Source organism: Oryctolagus cuniculus, chromosome 1 (assembly GCF_051225735.1).
Source record: "Oryctolagus cuniculus isolate XC-2025 breed Fujian yellow rabbit chromosome 1, ASM5122573v1, whole genome shotgun sequence".
Taxonomy (NCBI): Eukaryota; Metazoa; Chordata; class Mammalia; order Lagomorpha; family Leporidae; genus Oryctolagus; species Oryctolagus cuniculus.
The window spans coordinates 86,408,320-86,427,264 of record NC_142867.1 but is presented as its reverse complement, the minus strand read 5'-3'; the positions used below and the strand labels follow the sequence as shown (position 1 = coordinate 86,427,264).

General features: G+C 51.4%; 1 protein-coding gene and 2 pseudogenes across 1 annotated transcript; 2 read left to right on the top strand and 1 right to left on the bottom strand.

Annotated features, from left to right (window-relative positions):
- The first annotated feature begins 488 nt into the window (after nucleotides 1-488).
- On the top strand, nucleotides 489-2,071 carry LOC100347956 (intestinal-type alkaline phosphatase pseudogene; annotated as a pseudogene).
- A 5,670-nt stretch (nucleotides 2,072-7,741) lies between these two features.
- On the bottom strand, nucleotides 7,742-10,686 carry LOC149128505 (lysine-specific demethylase 4D-like). The gene has a single exon (XM_089312029.1). The coding sequence runs from the start codon at nucleotides 10,290-10,292 to the stop codon at nucleotides 8,439-8,441; it is 1,854 nt and encodes a 617-aa protein (XP_089168155.1). The 5' UTR covers nucleotides 10,293-10,686; the 3' UTR covers nucleotides 7,742-8,438.
- A 197-nt stretch (nucleotides 10,687-10,883) lies between these two features.
- On the top strand, nucleotides 10,884-12,660 carry LOC100346940 (intestinal-type alkaline phosphatase pseudogene; annotated as a pseudogene).
- Nucleotides 12,661-18,945: the final 6,285 nt, after the last annotated feature.

Genomic DNA, 18,945 nt, shown 5'->3' with positions numbered 1-18,945 from the left:
ACGGTCACAGTGGAAATCAAAGACCGGAGCTTCTTCCGGGTGTCCCAGGTTGGTGCAGTGGTCCACGCACTTGGACCATCTTCCACTGCTTTCCCAGGCTGTCAGCAGGGAGCTGGATTGGCAATAGAGCTCCCAGTACTCGAACCTGAGCCCCTACGGGCTGCTTTGCCACACACAGACGCTTAACCTCCTAAGCTGCAGCGTTGGCCCCTCTGCTTTTTATTCTAAGTGGCTTCATTTATAGGTGAAGCAGTGACACACACTGAACTTTTGAAGAAATGAGAGGTTCATGTCCCAGGCTTGTTAATTCAATAGCAGGACTTCACTGTGGACAGGCCCAGGCCCACAGGGCAGTCTCCCGGTGGAGCAGGCTCCTCACCCATGTCCTGACTCAGTCAGGACTTTCACTGTCTCTGAGGTCTGTCCTGATCCCTGGTAGCTCCTCACCCCACTACGTCAGAAGGTCCTCAAGGAAGTCTACACGCTAACCTTCAATAAAGAATGGAGGTGGGGAGGCCCGGTGTCCTGGGCTGGCCGCACCGACACCATCCAGTCCAGCAGGGGACCTGGCTGCTGCCGCTGCTGTCACCGCTCCTGAGCCTGAGGCCTCAGCCTGCCCAGACGTCTGGAACCAAGAGGCAAAGGAGGCCCTGGCTGCCATCAGGAAGATGCACCCCATCCAGAAGGCCACCAAGAACCCCATCCTCTTCCTGGGAGCCGGGATGGGGGTTTCCATAGTGACAGCCACATGGTCCTTAAGGGGCAGATGAGGGGCAACTTGGGGCCCGAGATACCTTCTGCCATGGGCCACTTCCCACACCTGCTCCATCCAAGACCTACAACATGAAAAATAGGTGCCAGAGAGTGCTGGCATAGCCACAGCCTACCTGTGCGTGGTCAAGGCCAATGTAAAGACCATTGGCCTGGTTACGACCAGTACAACACAATCCAGGGCAACGAGGTGCTCTCTCGGGGATGTACAGGGCCAAGAAGGGAAGTGGGTGGGGTGCTGGTGACACCACCTGGTGCAGCACACCTCACCAGCAGAACACAGGTGCTCACTGTGAACCACAACTGGTACTCGGTGCTGGTGCCACTGCCTGCCTCGGTGCTGCAGCAGAGCTGCCAGGACACTGCCACACACGTGGTCTCCAACACGGACATCAACAAGATCCTGGGCAGGGGCGCAAGTACATGTTTCCTAAGGGGACCCCAGGCCCTGAGTACCCAAGTGACTCCAGCCAGAATGGGACCAGCTTGGACGGGCAGAACCTGGTGCAGGAGGAGTGGCTGACAAAGCAGCAGGGGCCCCAGTGTGTGTGGAACCACGCAAGCTCATGCGGGCGGCTCAGGACTGCAGGCTGACCCACCTCATGGGTCTCTTTGAACCCTCAGACATGAAATATGAGACCGAAGGAGAGCCCCAGCAGGACCCCTCCCTGATGATCCTGACCAAGGCTGCCGTGCACCTGCTGAGCCCGAACCCCCTCGGTTTCTTCCTCTTTGTGGAGGGGGTCCTCCGCGAGCACGTCACCACCAGGGTGTAGCTCATCAGGCGCTCACTGAGACTGCCATTGAGAGGGCGGCCAGCTCAGCAGCGAGCGGGACACGCTGACCCCAGTCACCCCCGACCACCCCCCATCTTCTCCTTTGGGGGCTACACATGAGGGGCAGCTCCATCTTTGCGCTGGCTCTGAGCAAGGCCTTGGACGGCAAGAACTACACCTCCATCCTGGAGGGCAACCATCTGGGCTAAGCTCTGAGAGGGGGCAGCCGCCGAGACCTGAACGAAACTCAGAGCAGGTACCCCCGGGTACCAGCAGCTGGCAGCCGTGGGCAGACGCACAGCGGCGAGGACGTGGCGCTGCTGGCGCGAGGGCCGCCGGCTCACCTGGTGCATGGCATGCAGGAGCAGTGCTACACCGCCCAAGTCCTTCCTCCTCCAAGTCTGGAGCCCTACACAGACTGCTCCCTGCTGCCCCCCGGCGGTCGCAACAATGCCGCGGGCCCTGGCTGCCATGGCTGGCAGGGCGCAGCTCCAGCTGTTCCTGCTAGGGCCGCAGCGCCCTGACCTGCCCGGCCCCACGACCTTCTCCCACCCCACGGCGCCCACTGCGGAACCCTTCGCCCGCACCAGGTGTTCCCTCCACCGCCCCCGTATGAGGTCCTCAGCCCAGGTCTTGCTCAGCGCTGTCACCTCCCGACCCCTAGCCGTGCCTCTTCCCGCCACTTTCTTCTCCTTCGATAAAGCAAAGTCAGTTAAAAAGATTGATAGATGATAGAGAGAGAGAGAGAGAGAGAGAGAGAGAGAGAGAGAGGCCCGAGCTGTAGAGCGGGTTAAGTATCCCGCCTGCTGGCAACACTTATGGGCGCCGGTTCGAGAACCGCTCCACTTCCAATCCAGTTCCCTCCGATGGCCTGGGAAATAGCAGAAGACGGCACAAAGGCTTGGGCCCCTGCATCCCTGTGTGGGAAGGCAGGAGCAAAGCTCCTAGCTCTTGGCTTCCCATCGGCCCAACTCCGCAGTTGTAGCCTTTTGGGGAGTGAAGGAGCAGATAGAAGACCTCTCTCTGTGTCCATCCTCTCTGTCTGTATGTAACTCTGCCTCTCAAGTAATTAAATAAATCTTAAAAAGATAAAAAAAAAGAACGAAAAATACTTTATCGTAAGTGGTGCAAATCACCACTGAGGTACCATCAAGCCAAACAGAATTGCAAAGGCGATGTTCCTGTCAGATTTGAAGCTTAAATAAGCACGCGTCTAAAGGAGGGGGCCACTGGGTGAAGAAAAACAAGCTTGGAAATAGTGAGTTAGGTACTCCACAAGCGTGTCAATGAATTGGTGTCAAAGCAAAAGTAAGTTTCCAAAAACAATAAACAGAAGCAATGATTATCGACAGTACAACTAACACGGCTGATGACAAGAATCGAAGATTATTCTTGGTACAAAAAAGGAACCACAGAGGAGTAACTCTTTACAAGAAAATAAGAAAATGCATATAAAGCATATTAGGATAAAATATGGCAATGCTAAACGTCTCCCAAAGGCATTTTTAAAGTTGAAATTGAGTCTTCAACACTTTTAGCATAAGGACTTTCTCAAAAGCACAGGCACCAAATATCGTCCAACAGAATAAGAAATTGAGCTACCTGCCGTGGATGAAATCCTGATCCAGGTGAACACACTCTAGGACTCAGAGAGAGGTGGTTTCCCGTGGCCGCTGCAGTCGCAAGGAGGCTCCATCTCTCCGCGCTTCCTTCTGGCTTTATACCTGGGCAAGGTTCTAATCCAATCAGCCCTCAGCTCAGGAAATCCCAGAGCTGGGTTTCTGTCTGACAGCCAGCTTCATTTTGCCCCACCCTTTGCGTTGACATTTGTAGCCAAACTCAAAGGAACATCAGAGTGGAAAATCAAGTGTTGGGGACAGACAACCTTGACAGATACAACCAAAGAAATCCCAGGGAGCAACACGAATATCAAACGAATGGAGCGGGTACTTTGTGAAAAGCTTCATTGGGAAGGAAGAGTGACAGCAACCTGTCTTGCATCTGCTGGCTCCCTCCCCAGCTGGGAGCCACAGGCAGGGCTGGGCCAGGCTGAGCCCAGGAGCCAGGAATTCCATCCTGGTCTCCCCCAAGAGGGGCAGGGGCTGGAGTACTTGGGCCATTCCCACAGCTTTCCCAGGTGCAGTGGCAGAAAGCTGGAGTGGAAGGGGAGTGGCCAGAACATGCACTATGGGAGGTCAGCCCTGTAGGGTGTGAACTAATCCTTTCTCTCACCCTACAGGCCCCTAAGGGGACATTTTACACAAAAGTCCTTTTCAAAGTTTTTGCAAAATTCCTTTCTTTAAAATACAATTATTTTAGTGTTAAAAATTGATATAGAAACATAGTTTTTCTTTCTTTTTTTTTTTTTTTTCGCAGGCAGGCAGAGTTAGACAGTGAGAGAGAGACAGAGAGAGAGAGAAAGGTCTTCCTTCTGTTGTTTCACCTCTCAAATGGCTGCCATGGCCATCCCGTTGCGGCTGGCACATTGTGCCGATCCCAAGCCAGGAGCCAGGTGCCTCCTCCTGGTCTCCCATGTGGGTGCAGGGCCCAAGGACCTGGGCCATCCTCCATTGCCTTCCTGGGCCACAGCAGAGAGCTGGACTGGAAGATGAGCAACTGGGACAGAATCCAGCGCCCCAATTGGGACTAGAACCGGGGCTGCCAGCACCACAGGCAGAGGATTAGCCAAGTGAGCCTCGGCGCCAGCCTCTTAATACATTTCTAGCAACTTTTAGAAGATCCTTCATAGTTAAGAAAAAGACGCATTCGGTAGAAAGGATTCAAGTGAGTTCAGTAGGAAAGGACTAAAGTGAAGAAGGTGGAGCCGAGGCTGTGTTGCCTCCACTTAGGGCTCCAGCAGCCCACAGCTGTGCGGGACTCCTGGCTGCTCTGTTTCCAGTGCAGCTCCCTGCTAGCCTCCCTGGAAGATCTCCTCTTTGCTCTGTTTCTTCCCCTCTCTCGGTCACTCTGCCTTTCAAATAAATTAAAAGAACACCACTTAATAAATAGAAGTTGTGTATGTGACTACATACCAAAAACCTTTAAAAAAAAAAAAAGAAAAATAAAAAAAACTGATTATGTTATGCAGCTAACCACACAGCACTGAGACTCTGAAAACTGATTTCAAGCTGAAACACCTCAGTTTCCAATCATCCTGGCAGGTGTTTTTTCCAACACCATTTCTTCAGAAACTGCTACATAGAGCAATGAAAATAAGTAATCTGATAGAAATACATACTCATAAAATTATCTTAAAAACCAATCAATTAGAAAAGGGCCTAACAAAAAGGATTTTAATCCTTTTAACAACAAGACCAAGATTCCAATATGGAAATCTAAGAATGACATGTACTTAAAGTTTGTTCGCTCTATGCATAAACAAATGAGATACTCAACCAAGAAGTGCTTTCTGATAGAAAATCATCATTTTAATGTTTTATGCCATAAGGGAAAACACAACAGAAAACGTGTCACTTGCTGCTGATCTAAAACCTTGATTGCAAAAGCAGATATTCAGGGCCAAGAAATGAAACATGCCGTATCAGGGGCAAGCTGTTTATGATCCCCTGAAATTCTGGTTCACTGGGTTCCCATCGTGGCCCAGGGCGTCCACCCATGCTCTGTAAGGCTGGCATTCCGTATTAGAGCACTGGAAGTCCTGGTAGCTCCACTCTGACCTATCTCTCTGATAATACACCTGGGAAAGCAGCAGGGAAAGGATCAAATCCTTGGGCCCCTGCACCCACATGGGAGACCCCGGAGAAGCTCCTGGCTCCTGGCTCCAGGCCGGCCTGTTGCAGCCACTTGGGGAGTGGAATAGCAGATGGAAGATCCTTGTCTCTCTCCTCTCTCTCAGTAACTCTGCCTTTCCAATAAAAAATGAATCCAAAAAAACAAACAAACAAACAAACAAACAAAAAGAGGGTGGGGAGGGCTCACTCTTATTCTGTCTCTCTGCCTGACAGCTCAATAAAAGTTAACAAGGATGGAAAAAAGTAGTATGAAGAACAGGTACTAACTTACAGCCAGGTAGGAATAAAGAAGTTGTAGTGTTTTGTTGAGAGTAGAAAGACTATAGACAATATCTAGTATATTTCTCTATAAAAAGAAGGACAAAGAAGATAGGCATGTGGAAATCAGATCAAAATGAAATGTGAAATGCTGCAGGAGATAGATGTATGCATCATGATTGGATTTGCTTTAACGATTTATTTTTTGAAAGGCAGAGTTACAGAGAGGAAGAGACAGAAAGAGGTTTTTCCATGAGCTGGTTCACTCTGCAGAGGGCTCCAATGGCTAGAAATAAACCCACTCAAGGCCAGGAGCCAGGAGATTCTTCCAGGTCTCCCACATGGGTGCTGGGACCCAAGGATTTGGGCCATCTTCCACTGCATTCCCAGGCCAAGCAGAGAGCTGGATCAGAAGTGGAGCAGTCGGGACTCAAACTGGAACCCATATGGGATGCTGCCATTGCAGGTGGTGGTGTTGCCCGCTAGGCCATAGCACCAGTCCTATGATTGGCTATTACACAATATACACATGCATTAAGATATCACATGGCATCCCATTAATATGTACAATTTTATACATCTGCTAAATTTTTAAAACGCAATTAAATAGTGTCTTATGCATGCAGTACTTGACGATAAACAACTATTTCTAATGTATGTATTCATTTTTCATTCAATGTCAGTGTGCTCATTCTATTCATAAAACTGTGTATTGTCAACCAGCATGTCATGTGCTGGCAGCAGCCTCATTCAAGTGTACTTCAAAGCTCTGTGGAAGGGGCCGGCGCTGTGGCACAGCGGGTAAAGCCGATGTCTAGGACCTATGGGGCCAACATCCCACATGGATGCTAGTTCCAGTCCAGGCGACTCCTCATCAGGTCCAGCTCCCTGTTATTTTACCTGGGTATGCCACAGAGGATGGTCCCAGGACTGCACCCACATGGGAGACGCAGAAGCAGCTCCTGGCTCCTGGCTCCTGGATCCTGGCATAGGATCGTCTCAGCTCTGGAGGTTGAGGCCATTAGGGAGTGAACCAGAGGATCACTGCCTCTCTCTAACTCTGCCTTTCGAATACATGAATACATCTTTCAAAAAGAGAAGGACACATCTTGGAAAACGTGTATGTGAATGCACACTTGACCATTCAAACTGTTTTGCCCAAGTTTGTATCAGTTGAAACACTCTCTGCCTAGGAGGACAATTTACGCTTTTCACTTTGTCAAGCTCTGGATGAGTATCAACTTTTGAGTGTTGTCCAATCGAGTGAGAGTGTAGTGGTATGTCATTCCGATTTGCATATGCAGGGAGACTGCTGTGGCATAGCAGGGAAAAGCCACTGCCAGTCCTGCAAGCATCCCATATGGGCGCCAATTGAGTCCAGGGTGCTAAACTTCCAATCCTGCTCTCTGCTGTGGCCTGGGAAAGCAGTGAAGATGGCCCAAGTGCTTGGGCCCCTGCGTAGCCGTGGGAGACCTGGAAGAGTCTCCTGGCTCCTGGCTTTGGAGCGGCGCAGCTCTGGCCCTTGTGGCCAATTGGGGAGTGAACCAGCAGATGGAAGACCTCTCTCTCTCTCTGCCTCTCCTTCTCTCTCTGTTTAACACTGACTTTCAAGCAAATAACTAAATTAAAAAAAAATAAACTTATCATCTGCTTCCTCGTGGCCGACATGCCCGTGAGCATTTTACTAAAGAGTCTGGGGCTGTAATTCTGGGCAGCCAAGAATCCCTCTTAGGGTGAAGATCAGGGGAGAAAAGGAAGACGAGACTCTCCCCACCCCGGGTTGTCCTACTATTCCGTTTCTACCAACTGCAACAACAAAATACATTTTGCCACCTGCCTTCCTGTACATATAACCTTCATTTTGTATTAGGGATGCCTCTAAATTCTATATATTTTGCTAGACATGTATCAAGTATTTCTTCTTCAGTAAAATGCTGAGTTTGGTACTAAATAGTAACTAAATAAAAAGTCTGCATCTTCAGAGGGTATGCAGCTTCCTCGTGGTGGTATGTTTTGAAACAAGGCCTACCTAGGCTTGAATTTTGTCAGCTGCCATTGGCATTCATGAGTACTTGATCCTATCACTTTTGTTCTGACTGCATTGCTAGGATAAGCTTATTCCTACATTTTCTTTTTAAACCAGCTTAGAGAAAAAACTTACACTAAATTCATTCAGTGAAGTTTATTTGAGCAATTCAAACAACTTCAGCAACAAGAATACAAAAATACAATCATTGACTACCTTTCATCTACTCTGCTTCATATACAATTTAAGTTGAAAAACACGCCAAGGAGTTCTCGTTTCTCTTTGCACGAGGAATACATAACAGGCAGAAATCAGAAATGCCAGTCAGGTACTAGGTCTCCAGTGGGGACAGGCCAGGACGAATGCTCCCGTGGCTGGGAACTTTACAGGTTCTGAGGGTCAGGGGCCACTGCACAGTCACAGAGCAGATGGTCAAGGGCTCAGGGGCTGAAGAGCGTTCACTGGTGCTGAACTTGGCTCATGCCACCAAGAAGCACCTCCCTGTGGCTTGAGCCAGAGGGGACTAGCATCAGGAACACCAGGGCCGGGGACAAGCACAGACGCAGCCAAGGTTCTGGAGGCGCAAGTGCGGCGCACCACCCCATCCTCTGCCTGATTCCCAGGAGACGCCCAGTCCCCAGCAGTGTCCCTGCAGAAGCTTCTGAATGGCTGCACGCTGGTGCTGGGAGGAGTCAGCGGCACCACGTCAGGGAGACCCACGGTGATGCTGTCCAAGGAGAGCAGGCAGGGGCCCGGGTGCATCGGGGCATGGGGATCCAGCGGGGGCCCCAAGGGTTGAAGATCCGGGGCGCAGCAACATCCCGAAGCCTTGGCAGGAAATGGGCACTCAGGACTCTACTTAGTGTTGACCTCCAAATCTCCATCACTGGGCAGGGGCGGAGCCTCGGCGCCAGCATCGGTGTGTGCAGAGGGGGACAACAGCCGCCTCTTGGGTGGAACCTCCAGGCTGGGCTCCTCAGCTTGCAGTGGCCGAGGACGCCGACCACTACCATGACCAGGTCTAGCAGCTGACAGGCACACAGCCTCGGCAGACAGAGCTGGAGTCGGTAACCAGGCCAGGTCGGGCTGCCTGGACCTGCGAAGGTCAGTGTGCAGTGTGACATCACTGCTGCGGCCCAGAGCCAACTGAGATCCGGGGCCCACAGGAGCAGCTCGACGGGTGCTACCAGAGGCCGGCACAGGCCCAGTGGACCTAGCCTGGGGCGAGGAAAGCTGCCTGAGGCCCAGGGCAGCCCTCCAGAGCCCGCGATCCTGCCTACAGGCCGTCAGCTCCTGGCTGGTGCACAACGCGTGGCTGGGGCGCGGCTTCAGGCAGCGGTGTGATTTCTGGCTGCTGCATGGCTCCTCACTGGTGCCTGGCTCCTGGCTGAGGCTTGGCCCCTGGCTGGTGAGAAGCTCCTGGCTGCTGTGAGGTTCCTCACTGCTGCGTGGCTCCTGGCTGAGGCTTGGCCCCTGGCTGGTGAGAAGCGGCTGGCTGGTGCCTGGCTCCCGGCTAGTGTGTGGATCCTGGCTTGTTTGGCCCATGGGCTCCGGGAGGGCCACAGCGCCACGGTCTTGCCCGCGTTTCCACAGTTCGTAGCGCTCGGGTTGCAGGATACGAACGAAGGGGTCCATGTCAAAGGTGACCCTGGCCTCCCCGCAGCTGCACTGGGAGGCCACTTTGCCATAGTCGATCCAGCGCGGGGTGGCGAAATTGATGGCTTCGGCGCAGTTGAAGCCGTGGTTGAACCCCGCGTGGTAGCCGTAAGGAAAGGTCACCATGAACTCGCCAGCCTGCTGAGTGACGCGGCGGAAGGGGATGCCGTTCTGCCGCAGGACGCTGGGCGAGATGAGGGCCACCTTGTGCCGCAGGAAGGCCTGGCAGCTGCGGGAACTGCCCGGGAACAGCTGCCCGGCCAGGCGCTCCAGGCGCCGCCCGTGCTCCGGGGGCACCGCGTACCACGTCTTGGGCTCCCCGAAGTGCAGGTAGTTGATGCTGTACAGGTCCATGTCCTCCGTGTGCCAGGCGAACGTGGTCTTCCACATGCCAAAGTACAGGTAGGGCGTGTTGACGCCCTCGATGACGACGCCGCACTCCTGCGCCAGCAGGTCCAGAGGCGAGCCCAGGCGCCTGAGGTTCCAGTGTGCCGTGCTTTCATCAAACAGAGAGCCGCTGATGTCAGCGCCGTAGATCGGGGCATCGTAGACACGGGTCTTCCAGTACTTTTGCTCCAACTCTTCGAAAGTCAGGTGCGCTGGGGTCTGGTATTTTGTGCTGGTGGCCAGCTGGCGATACTGTCTCAGGGTCATGGCTCTCCTCTTTCTGTGGAACTGAGTGAAGACACCTGCCCCGCCATAGGCCTTCTGCTGGAGGGGGCGGGCTATCAAGATGTCATCCATGTCGTCGTAGCTCTGTCTGGCCCTCCACTCCTTGGGTGGGATGACCTTGGCCAGGCCTCCTCGGTGTGCACCCTGAGATTCCATCTGAGCGATAAATTGGTTGAAGTCCATAAACTCCTCCATGGTTGGGTAGAATGTCATGATGTGGCAGCTGGGGTTCTGGGGGCCGGAGCTCTCAGGCGTCATGGCTGCAAGACAGGAAAGTGGGCGACTCTGAGTCCCCAGGTGTGTTCTAGATCGTCCCCCTAGAATTTCCCCCAGAGGATCTTCTCTACGTAGTCTCTCTTTAGTAAAGATGGATTCATTCATTTCACAGGCAGAATGACAGACACACAGAGAAATAGAGAGAAACAGAGAGGGAGGTCTTCCACCTGCCTATTCACTCCCCAATTGGCCACAACGGTCACAGTGGAAATCAAAGACCGGAGCTTCTTCCGGGTGTCCCAGGTTGGTGCAGTGGTCCACGCACTTGGGCCATCTTCCACTGCTTTCCCAGGCTGTCAGCAGGGAGCTGGATTGGCAATAGAGCTCCCAGTACTCGAACCTGAGCCCCTACGGGCTGCTTTGCCACACACAGACGCTTAACCTCCTAAGCCGCAGCGTTGGCCCCTCTGCTCTTTATTCTAAGTGGCTTCATTTATAGGTGAAGCAGTGACACACACTGAACTTTTGAAAAAATGAGAGGTTCATGTCCCAGGCTTATTAATTCAATAGCAGGACTTCACTGTGGACAGGCCCAGGCCCACAGGGCAGTCCCCCGGTGGAGCAGGCTCCTCACCCATGTCCTGACTCAGTCAGGACTTTCACTGTCTCTGAGGTCTGTCCTGATCCCTGGTAGCTCCTCACCCCACTACATCAGAAGGTCCTCAAGGAAGTCTACACGCTAACCTTCAATAAAGAATGGAGGTGGGGAGGCCCGGTGTCCTGGGCTGGCCGCACCGACACCATCCAGTCCAGCAGGGGACCTGGCTGCTGCCGCTGCTGTCACCGCTCCTGAGCCTGAGGCCTCAGCCTGCCCAGACGTCTGGAACCAAGAGGCAAAGGAGGCCCTGGCTGCCATCAGGAAGATGCACCCCATCCAGAAGGCCACCAAGAACCCCATCCTCTTCCTGGGAGCCGGGATGGGGGTTTCCATAGTGACAGCCACATGGTCCTTAAGGGGCAGATGAGGGGCAACTTGGGGCCCGAGATACCTTCTGCCATGGGCCACTTCCCACACCTGCTCCATTCAAGACCTACAACGTGAAAAATAGGTGCCAGAGAGTGCTGGCATAGCCACAGCCTACCTGTGCGTGGTCAAGGCCAATGTAAAGACCATTGGCCTGGTTACGACCAGTACAACACAATCCAGGGCAACGAGGTGCTCTCTCGGGGATGTACAGGGCCAAGAAGGGAAATGGGTGGGGTGCTGGTGACACCACCTGGTGCAGCACACCTCACCAGCAGAACACAGGTGCTCACTGTGAACCACAACTGGTACTCGGTGCTGGTGCCACTGCCTGCCTCGGTGCTACAGCAGAGCTGCCAGGACACTGCCACACACGTGGTCTCCAACACGGACATCAACAAGATCCTGGGCGGGGGCGCAAGTACATGTTTCCTAAGGGGACCCCAGGCCCTGAGTACCCAAGTGACTCCAGCCAGAATGGGACCAGCTTGGACGGGCAGAACCTGGTGCAGGAGGAGTGGCTGACAAAGCAGCAGGGGCCCCAGTGTGTGTGGAACCACGCAAGCTCATGCGGGCGGCTCAGGACTGCAGGCTGACCCACCTCATGGGTCTCTTTGAACCCTCAGACATGAAATATGAGACCGAAGGAGAGCCCCAGCAGGACCCCTCCCTGATGATCCTGACCAAGGCTGCCGTGCACCTGCTGAGCCCGAACCCCCTCGGTTTCTTCCTCTTTGTGGAGGGGGTCCTCCGCGAGCACGTCACCACCAGGGTGTAGCTCATCAGGCGCTCACTGAGACTGCCATTGAGAGGGCGGCCAGCTCAGCAGCGAGCGGGACACGCTGACCCCAGTCACCCCCGACCACCCCCCATCTTCTCCTTTGGGGGCTACACATGAGGGGCAGCTCCATCTTTGCGCTGGCTCTGAGCAAGGCCTTGGACGGCAAGAACTACACCTCCATCCTGGAGGGCAACCATCTGGGCTAAGCTCTGAGAGGGGGCAGCCGCCGAGACCTGAACGAAACTCAGAGCAGGTACCCCCGGGTACCAGCAGCTGGCAGCCGTGGGCAGACGCACAGCGGCGAGGACGTGGCGCTGCTGGCGCGAGGGCCGCCGGCTCACCTGGTGCATGGCATGCAGGAGCAGTGCTACACGCCCAAGTCCTTCCTCCTCCAAGTCTGGAGCCCTACACAGACTGCTCCCTGCTGCCCCCTGGCGGTCGCAACAATGCCGCGGGCCTTGGCTGCCATGGCTGGCAGGGCGCAGCTCCAGCTGTTCCTGCTAGGGCCGCAGCGCCCTGACCTGCCCGGCCCCACGACCTTCTCCCACCCCACGGCGCCCACTGCGGAACCCTTCGCCCGCACCAGGTGTTCCCTCCACCGCCCCCGTATGAGGTCCTCAGCCCAGGTCTTGCTCAGCGCTGTCACCTCCCGACCCCTAGCCGTGCCTCTTCCCGCCACTTTCTTCTCCTTCGATAAAGCAAAGTCAGTTAAAAAGATTGATAGATGATAGAGAGAGAGAGAGAGAGAGAGAGAGAGAGAGGCCCGAGCTGTAGAGCGGGTTAAGTATCCCGCCTGCTGGCAACACTTATGGGCGCCGGTTCGAGAACCGCTCCACTTCCAATCCAGTTCCCTCCGATGGCCTGGGAAATAGCAGAAGACGGCACAAAGGCTTGGGCCCCTGCATCCCTGTGTGGGAAGGCAGGAGCAAAGCTCCTAGCTCTTGGCTTCCCATCGGCCCAACTCCGCAGTTGTAGCCTTTTGGGGAGTGAAGGAGCAGATAGAAGACCTCTCTCTGTGTCCATCCTCTCTGTCTGTATGTAACTCTGCCTCTCAAGTAATTAAATAAATCTTAAAAAGATAAAAAAAAGAACGAAAAATACTTTATCGTAAGTGGTGCAAATCACCACTGAGGTACCATCAAGCCAAACAGAATTGCAAAGGCGATGTTCCTGTCAGATTTGAAGCTTAAATAAGCACGCGTCTAAAGGAGGGGGCCACTGGGTGAAGAAAAACAAGCTTGGAAATAGTGAGTTAGGTACTCCACAAGCGTGTCAATGAATTAGTGTCAAAGCAAAAGTAAGTTTCCAAAAACAATAAACAGAAGCAATGATTATCGACAGTACAACTAACACGGCTGATGACAAGAATCGAAGATTATTCTTGGTACAAAAAAGGAACCACAGAGGAGTAACTCTTTACAAGAAAATAAGAAAATGCATATAAAGCATATTAGGATAAAATATGGCAATGCTAAACGTCTCCCAAAGGCATTTTTAAAGTTGAAATTGAGTCTTAAACACTTTTAGCATAAGGACTTTCTCAAAAGCACAGGTATCAAATACGGTCTAACAGAATAAGAAATTGAGCTACCTGCCGTGGATGAAATCCTGATCCAGGTGAACACACTCTAGGACTCAGAGAGAGGTGGTTTCCCGTGGCCACTGGAGTGGCAAGGAGGCTCCATCTCTCCGCGCTTCCTTCCGGCTTTATACCTGGGCAAGGTTCTAATCCAATCAGCCCTCAGCTCAGGAAATCCCAGAGCTGGGTTTCTGTCTGACAGCCCAGCTTCATTTTGCCCCACCCTTTGCGTTGACATTTGTAGCCAAACTCAAAGGAACATCAGAGTTGAAAATCAAGTGTTGGGGACAGGCAACCTTGACAGATACAACCAAAGAAATCCCAGGGAGCAACACGAATATCAAACGAATGGAGCGGGTACTTTGTGAAAAGCTTCATTGGGAAGGAAGAGTGACAGCAACCTGTCTTGCATCTGCTGGCTCCCTCCCCAGCTGGGAGCCACAGGCAGGGCTGGGCCAGGCTGAGCCCAGGAGCCAGGAATTCCATCCTGGTCTCCCCAAGAGGGGCAGGGGCTGGAGTACTTGGGTCATTCCCACAGCTTTCCCAGGTGCAGTGGCAGAAAGCTGGAGTGGAAGGGGAGTGGCCAGAACATGCACTATGGGAGGTCAGCCCTGTAGGGTGTGAACTAATCCTTTCTCTCACCCTACAGGCCCCTAAGGGGACATTTTACACAAAAGTCCTTTTCAAAGTTTTTGCAAAATTCCTTTCTTTAAAATACAATTATTTTAGTGTTAAAAATTGATATAGAAACATAGTTTTTCTTTCTTTTTTTTTTTTTTTCGCAGGCAGGCAGAGTTAGACAGTGAGAGAGAGACAGAGAGAGAGAGAAAGGTCTTCCTTCTGTTGTTTCACCTCTCAAATGGCTGCCATGGCCATCCCGTTGCGGCTGGCACATTGTGCCGATCCCAAGCCAGGAGCCAGGTGCCTCCTCCTGGTCTCCCATGTGGGTGCAGGGCCCAAGGACCTGGGCCATCCTCCATTGCCTTCCTGGGCCACAGCAGAGAGCTGGACTGGAAGATGAGCAACTGGGACAGAATCCAGCGCCCCAATTGGGACTAGAACCGGGGCTGCCAGCACCACAGGCAGAGGATTAGCCAAGTGAGCCTCGGCGCCAGCCTCTTAATACATTTCTAGCAACTTTTAGAAGATCCTTCATAGTTAAGAAAAAGACGCATTCGGTAGAAAGGATTCAAGTGAGTTCAGTAGGAAAGGACTAAAGTGAAGAAGGTGGAGCCGAGGCTGTGTTGCCTCCACTTAGGGCTCCAGCAGCCCACGGCTGTGCGGGACTCCTGGCTGCTCTGTTTCCAGTGCAGCTCCCTGCTAGCCTCCCTGGAAGATCTCCTCTTTGCTCTGTTTCTTCCCCTCTCTCGGTCACTCTGCCTTTCAAATAAATTAAAAGAACACCATTTAATAAATAGAAGTTGTGTATGTGACTATACCAAAAATCTTTCTTTTTAAAAGGAATAGGGATAAAGCATTTCATGTTAGGCACCTAACCACACAGCACTGAGACGCTGAAAATCTGTTTCAAGCTAAAACGAACAAATCTCCAATCATTGTGGTAATTTTTTCCCCAACACTATTTCTTAAATACTGCTCAGTAGAGCTGTGAATAAAAGTAATAATACTATTAAAAGAAAAAAGAAAAGCAACAAAATATATAGGAACCAAGGAAATGGCTCCTGGTTGTCAGAATTTGAATGAGTGAGGTAAAATGTAAAGGACAAAATCAATATCTATGAGTTCATACTGAAATACATAAATACTGAATAAAGAAACAAACTGTGGATGAGACAAATGTCTCTTGTTTCAGAGTTCCAAGTAAGTCATTGTGTTTCTCTCCCCAGTCATACATCAGGTTGACAGACACACCCTTAACAAGAAGCACAAATCTGGTTGAGAAGACACACCCTTAACACCATGGGATTAAAAATGTACTCTTCAGGGCTGGCGCTGTGACATAGCACGGAAGCAGGTTCCATCAGAGGGGCGTCCTGCAATAGTGCTTCCCTTCACTCCCCAAAACTGTCAGGTTTCTGAATAAGTCTTTCCTTAAAAAGAGAGAAAATCCGAGAAGCTATCAGAGCTGAGAGAAATCTAGGGAGACATAAAAACCGCATGTAATGTAGTATGATATCCTGGAACAGAAAAAGGACATTAAGGAAAAATTAAGAGAATCAGGATCAATTGTTGCCTTTAGTTAATAAGAATTCATCGATACCAGTTCTTTTATTTTCAGTCATATGGGAAATTGTGTATGTGTGTGTTTGTGGGGAGGTTGTTCTAATGCGATTGTCCATTTATATAGTCATAACTTATGTAAATCTAAAGTGTAGGGACCAGCAGTGTGTTACAGCAGGTTAAACTGCTCCACTTTCGATCAGCTCCCTGCTATTGCTCCTGGGAAGGCAGAGGAGGATGGCCCAAATCCTTGTGCCCCTGCACCCACACGGAGACTGGGAAGAAGCTCCTGGCTCCTATTAGGCCGGGCCTGGCGCTGGGCTGATATGGCCATTTGGGGAGTGAACCAGCAATGGTACTAGTATCTTTCAATTGATGAATAATAGTTACAATTTTCCACTCTTTTTAGTGATATATGGATTGTTCAGACGTCTAAATTGTTATGAATTGTGTAAATATCTAAGAATAGAATTGCTTATGGATAGTTGTATGCTTAAGTTCACAAGACTCTGACAAATAGTTTTCAACTATTTCAACATGATTCTATGATCCCATAAGCAATGTGAATGTCAATTGCTCTGAATGTGGCACTGTTCTTCTCAGAGAATATGTGGTTCCAGAAACCCACAGAGAAAACTGGGGTCTATCACACCAAAGGCTTGCTTCTTGTCCTGTGACTTCTAGTATGCAAAGGAGCATGCTTTCATCCAGAAAAACAACAGTAGTTCTTGGAAGCTGAGATTAACATCTGTCCATTTCTATCTCCCCAGATCACTGAATAACCACACAAAGAAAGACTATAGTGTCATTGGTAGGAATCGCCCTTACGGCCCTCATCTGAGGGAAGGAGGGAGGAGAGGGAAGCAGGTTTGAGCAGAGGGAACAGTGGAGCTGCGGTGCAGTTCCAAAGACAGTCTCTGCAATCCTGCAGGGAGCTCTGGGGATGAGTGGCCTTGGAAGTTGTCCTGAATTGCGCGGAGACAGCCATGCTTTTATGTTCCAGCAAGGAGCTGTGACCCGGAGTGCACCAAGCTGGGAAGAGGGATGACCTTGGGTGAGGCAGCTCCCACAGCCAAAGGTGCTGGCAAGCTGAAGGCTATCTGCCTCCTGCACTCCTGGGGCATTAGGGCTTTAAGAAAGGACAAAGAGGCTCAAGGTCTTATCACATAAAAGTTGACTTCTTGCTCATCCAAATCTGCTGTGGGTGCAGCAGCTCTCCAGGACATCTCCCTTCCAAGTGAATCCTGCGTGCTCCATCTTGTCATTCCACCATCTCAATATTGACTTAACCGTTCTCTGAGTCAACACCCTCACCCTCCTCTGTGCCTGGAGTCTCTTGAGATCAGTCTCTCAGCCTCCAGGATCCAAACAATAAGATCCTATCACTTGTATTACAAAAAGCAAAGCTGCCTAGCCTTGTGCACAGAGGGGAAGACAAAGGTTTATGCCCCTCCTCATTCAGAACTCATTTCCCTTAGTCCTGCTTTTGGTTTTACCTCGTGCTTTGACTTGCAGAGCTACCATAATTATGTAGGGGGAGAAAAGAAAGGTGTTTCCAAGAAGAGGAGTGGCTTGCTCCTCTGAAACAGGTCTTTCTGTACCCAAAGTGACATTTTCCATTTCCCAAAATATATTCCGCATTTCTTCACTTTGTGCATTTCAGAGGTGCATACCTTGTCTAAATAGCTATCATTCTCATCGATATTAGATGCTATGCTTTTTCTGCCCCCAATTCTCCGAAGATTTGTGCTGATGGTTTGAATACGTAAATGACATCATGTCAACTGTGGTTTTCAACTTCCAGTGCCTTCTTTTTTTTTTTTTTTAAGATTTATTATTTATTTGAAAGGCAGAGTTACAGAGAGGCAGAGAGAGAGAGAGAGAAAGTCTACCATCCACTGGTTCACTCCCCAGAAGGCTGCAATGGCCAGAGCTGCACTAATCCGAAGGCAGGAGCCAGGAGCTTCTTCTGGGTCTCCCACATGGGTGCAGGGGCCCAAGGACTTGGACCATCTTCTACTGCTTTCCTAAGCCATAGCAGAGAGCTGGATCAGAAGTGGAGTAGCCGGGACTGAAACTGGTGCCTATGTGGGATGCCGCCACAGCACCAGCCTCATCAGTACTTTTTTTTTTTTTTTAACAGGCAGAGTGGATAGTGAGAGAGAGAGACAGAGAGAAAAGTCTTCCTTTGCCATTGGTTCACCCTCCAATGGCCACCACGGCTGGTGCACTGCAGCCAGTGTACTGCGCTGATCCGAAGGCAGGAGCCAGGTGCTTCTCCTGGTCTCCCGTGGTGTGCAGGGCCCAAGCACTTGGGCCATCCTCCACTGCCTTCCCAGGCCACAGCAGAGAGCTGGCCTGGAAGAGGGGCAACCGGGAAAGAATCCGGCGCCCGGACTGGGGCTAGAACCCGGTGTGCCGGTGCTGCTAGGTGGAGGATTAGCCTATTGAGCCGCGGCGCTGGCCTCAGTGCCTTCTTATTTGAAGTTGAAAAAATTCAGATCCTTGGGGCTGGTGCTGCGGTGCAGCAGGTTAACGCCCTGGCCTGAAGCGCTGGTATCCCATATGGGTGCCAGTTTGAGACCCGGCTGCTCCACTTCCGATCCAGCTCTCTGCTATGGCCTGGGAAAGCAGTAGAAGACAGCCCAAGTCCTTGGGCCCCTGCACCCACGTGGGAGACCCGGTGAAGCTCCTGGCTCCTGGCTTCAGATCAGCACAGGTCCAGCCATTGCAGCCAATTAGGGAGTGAACCATCAGATAGAAGACCTCTCTCTCTCTCTGCCTCTCCTCTCTCTAACTCTTTCACATAAATTAAAAAAAAAAAAAAAAAACTTTAAAAAAGAAAAAAAAATTCAGATCCTTAACATGAGATGCAAGGCCCTCCCTGCTTTGTCCCCCCTCCCCTTCTCCTTCCTCTTCAGGCACCAGAAGCAAATGGACTTCTATTCCATTCCTTGAAAAGCAAAACCCCAAAGCCCCATGTTGAGTTTATGGTACTTGCTGGTCCCTGCAAATGGAAAACTCTGCTCTGTGAACCCTTGCTTGGCCAGGGACCAGGGCCAGCCCTGGCCTTCTCCTCCATTCTACCTTGCTTTAGGTTCTTCACAGTGTATAATACTAGTTGATATAATCCTGCTCATTTATTTATAGACTTGCATATTGTTATGAGTAAATGAATTGATAGTGGGGAATTTATGTATGTCTTACAAAAGAAGTGAAGATCTGGGGAACTACCAACTACCAAGTTATCCCA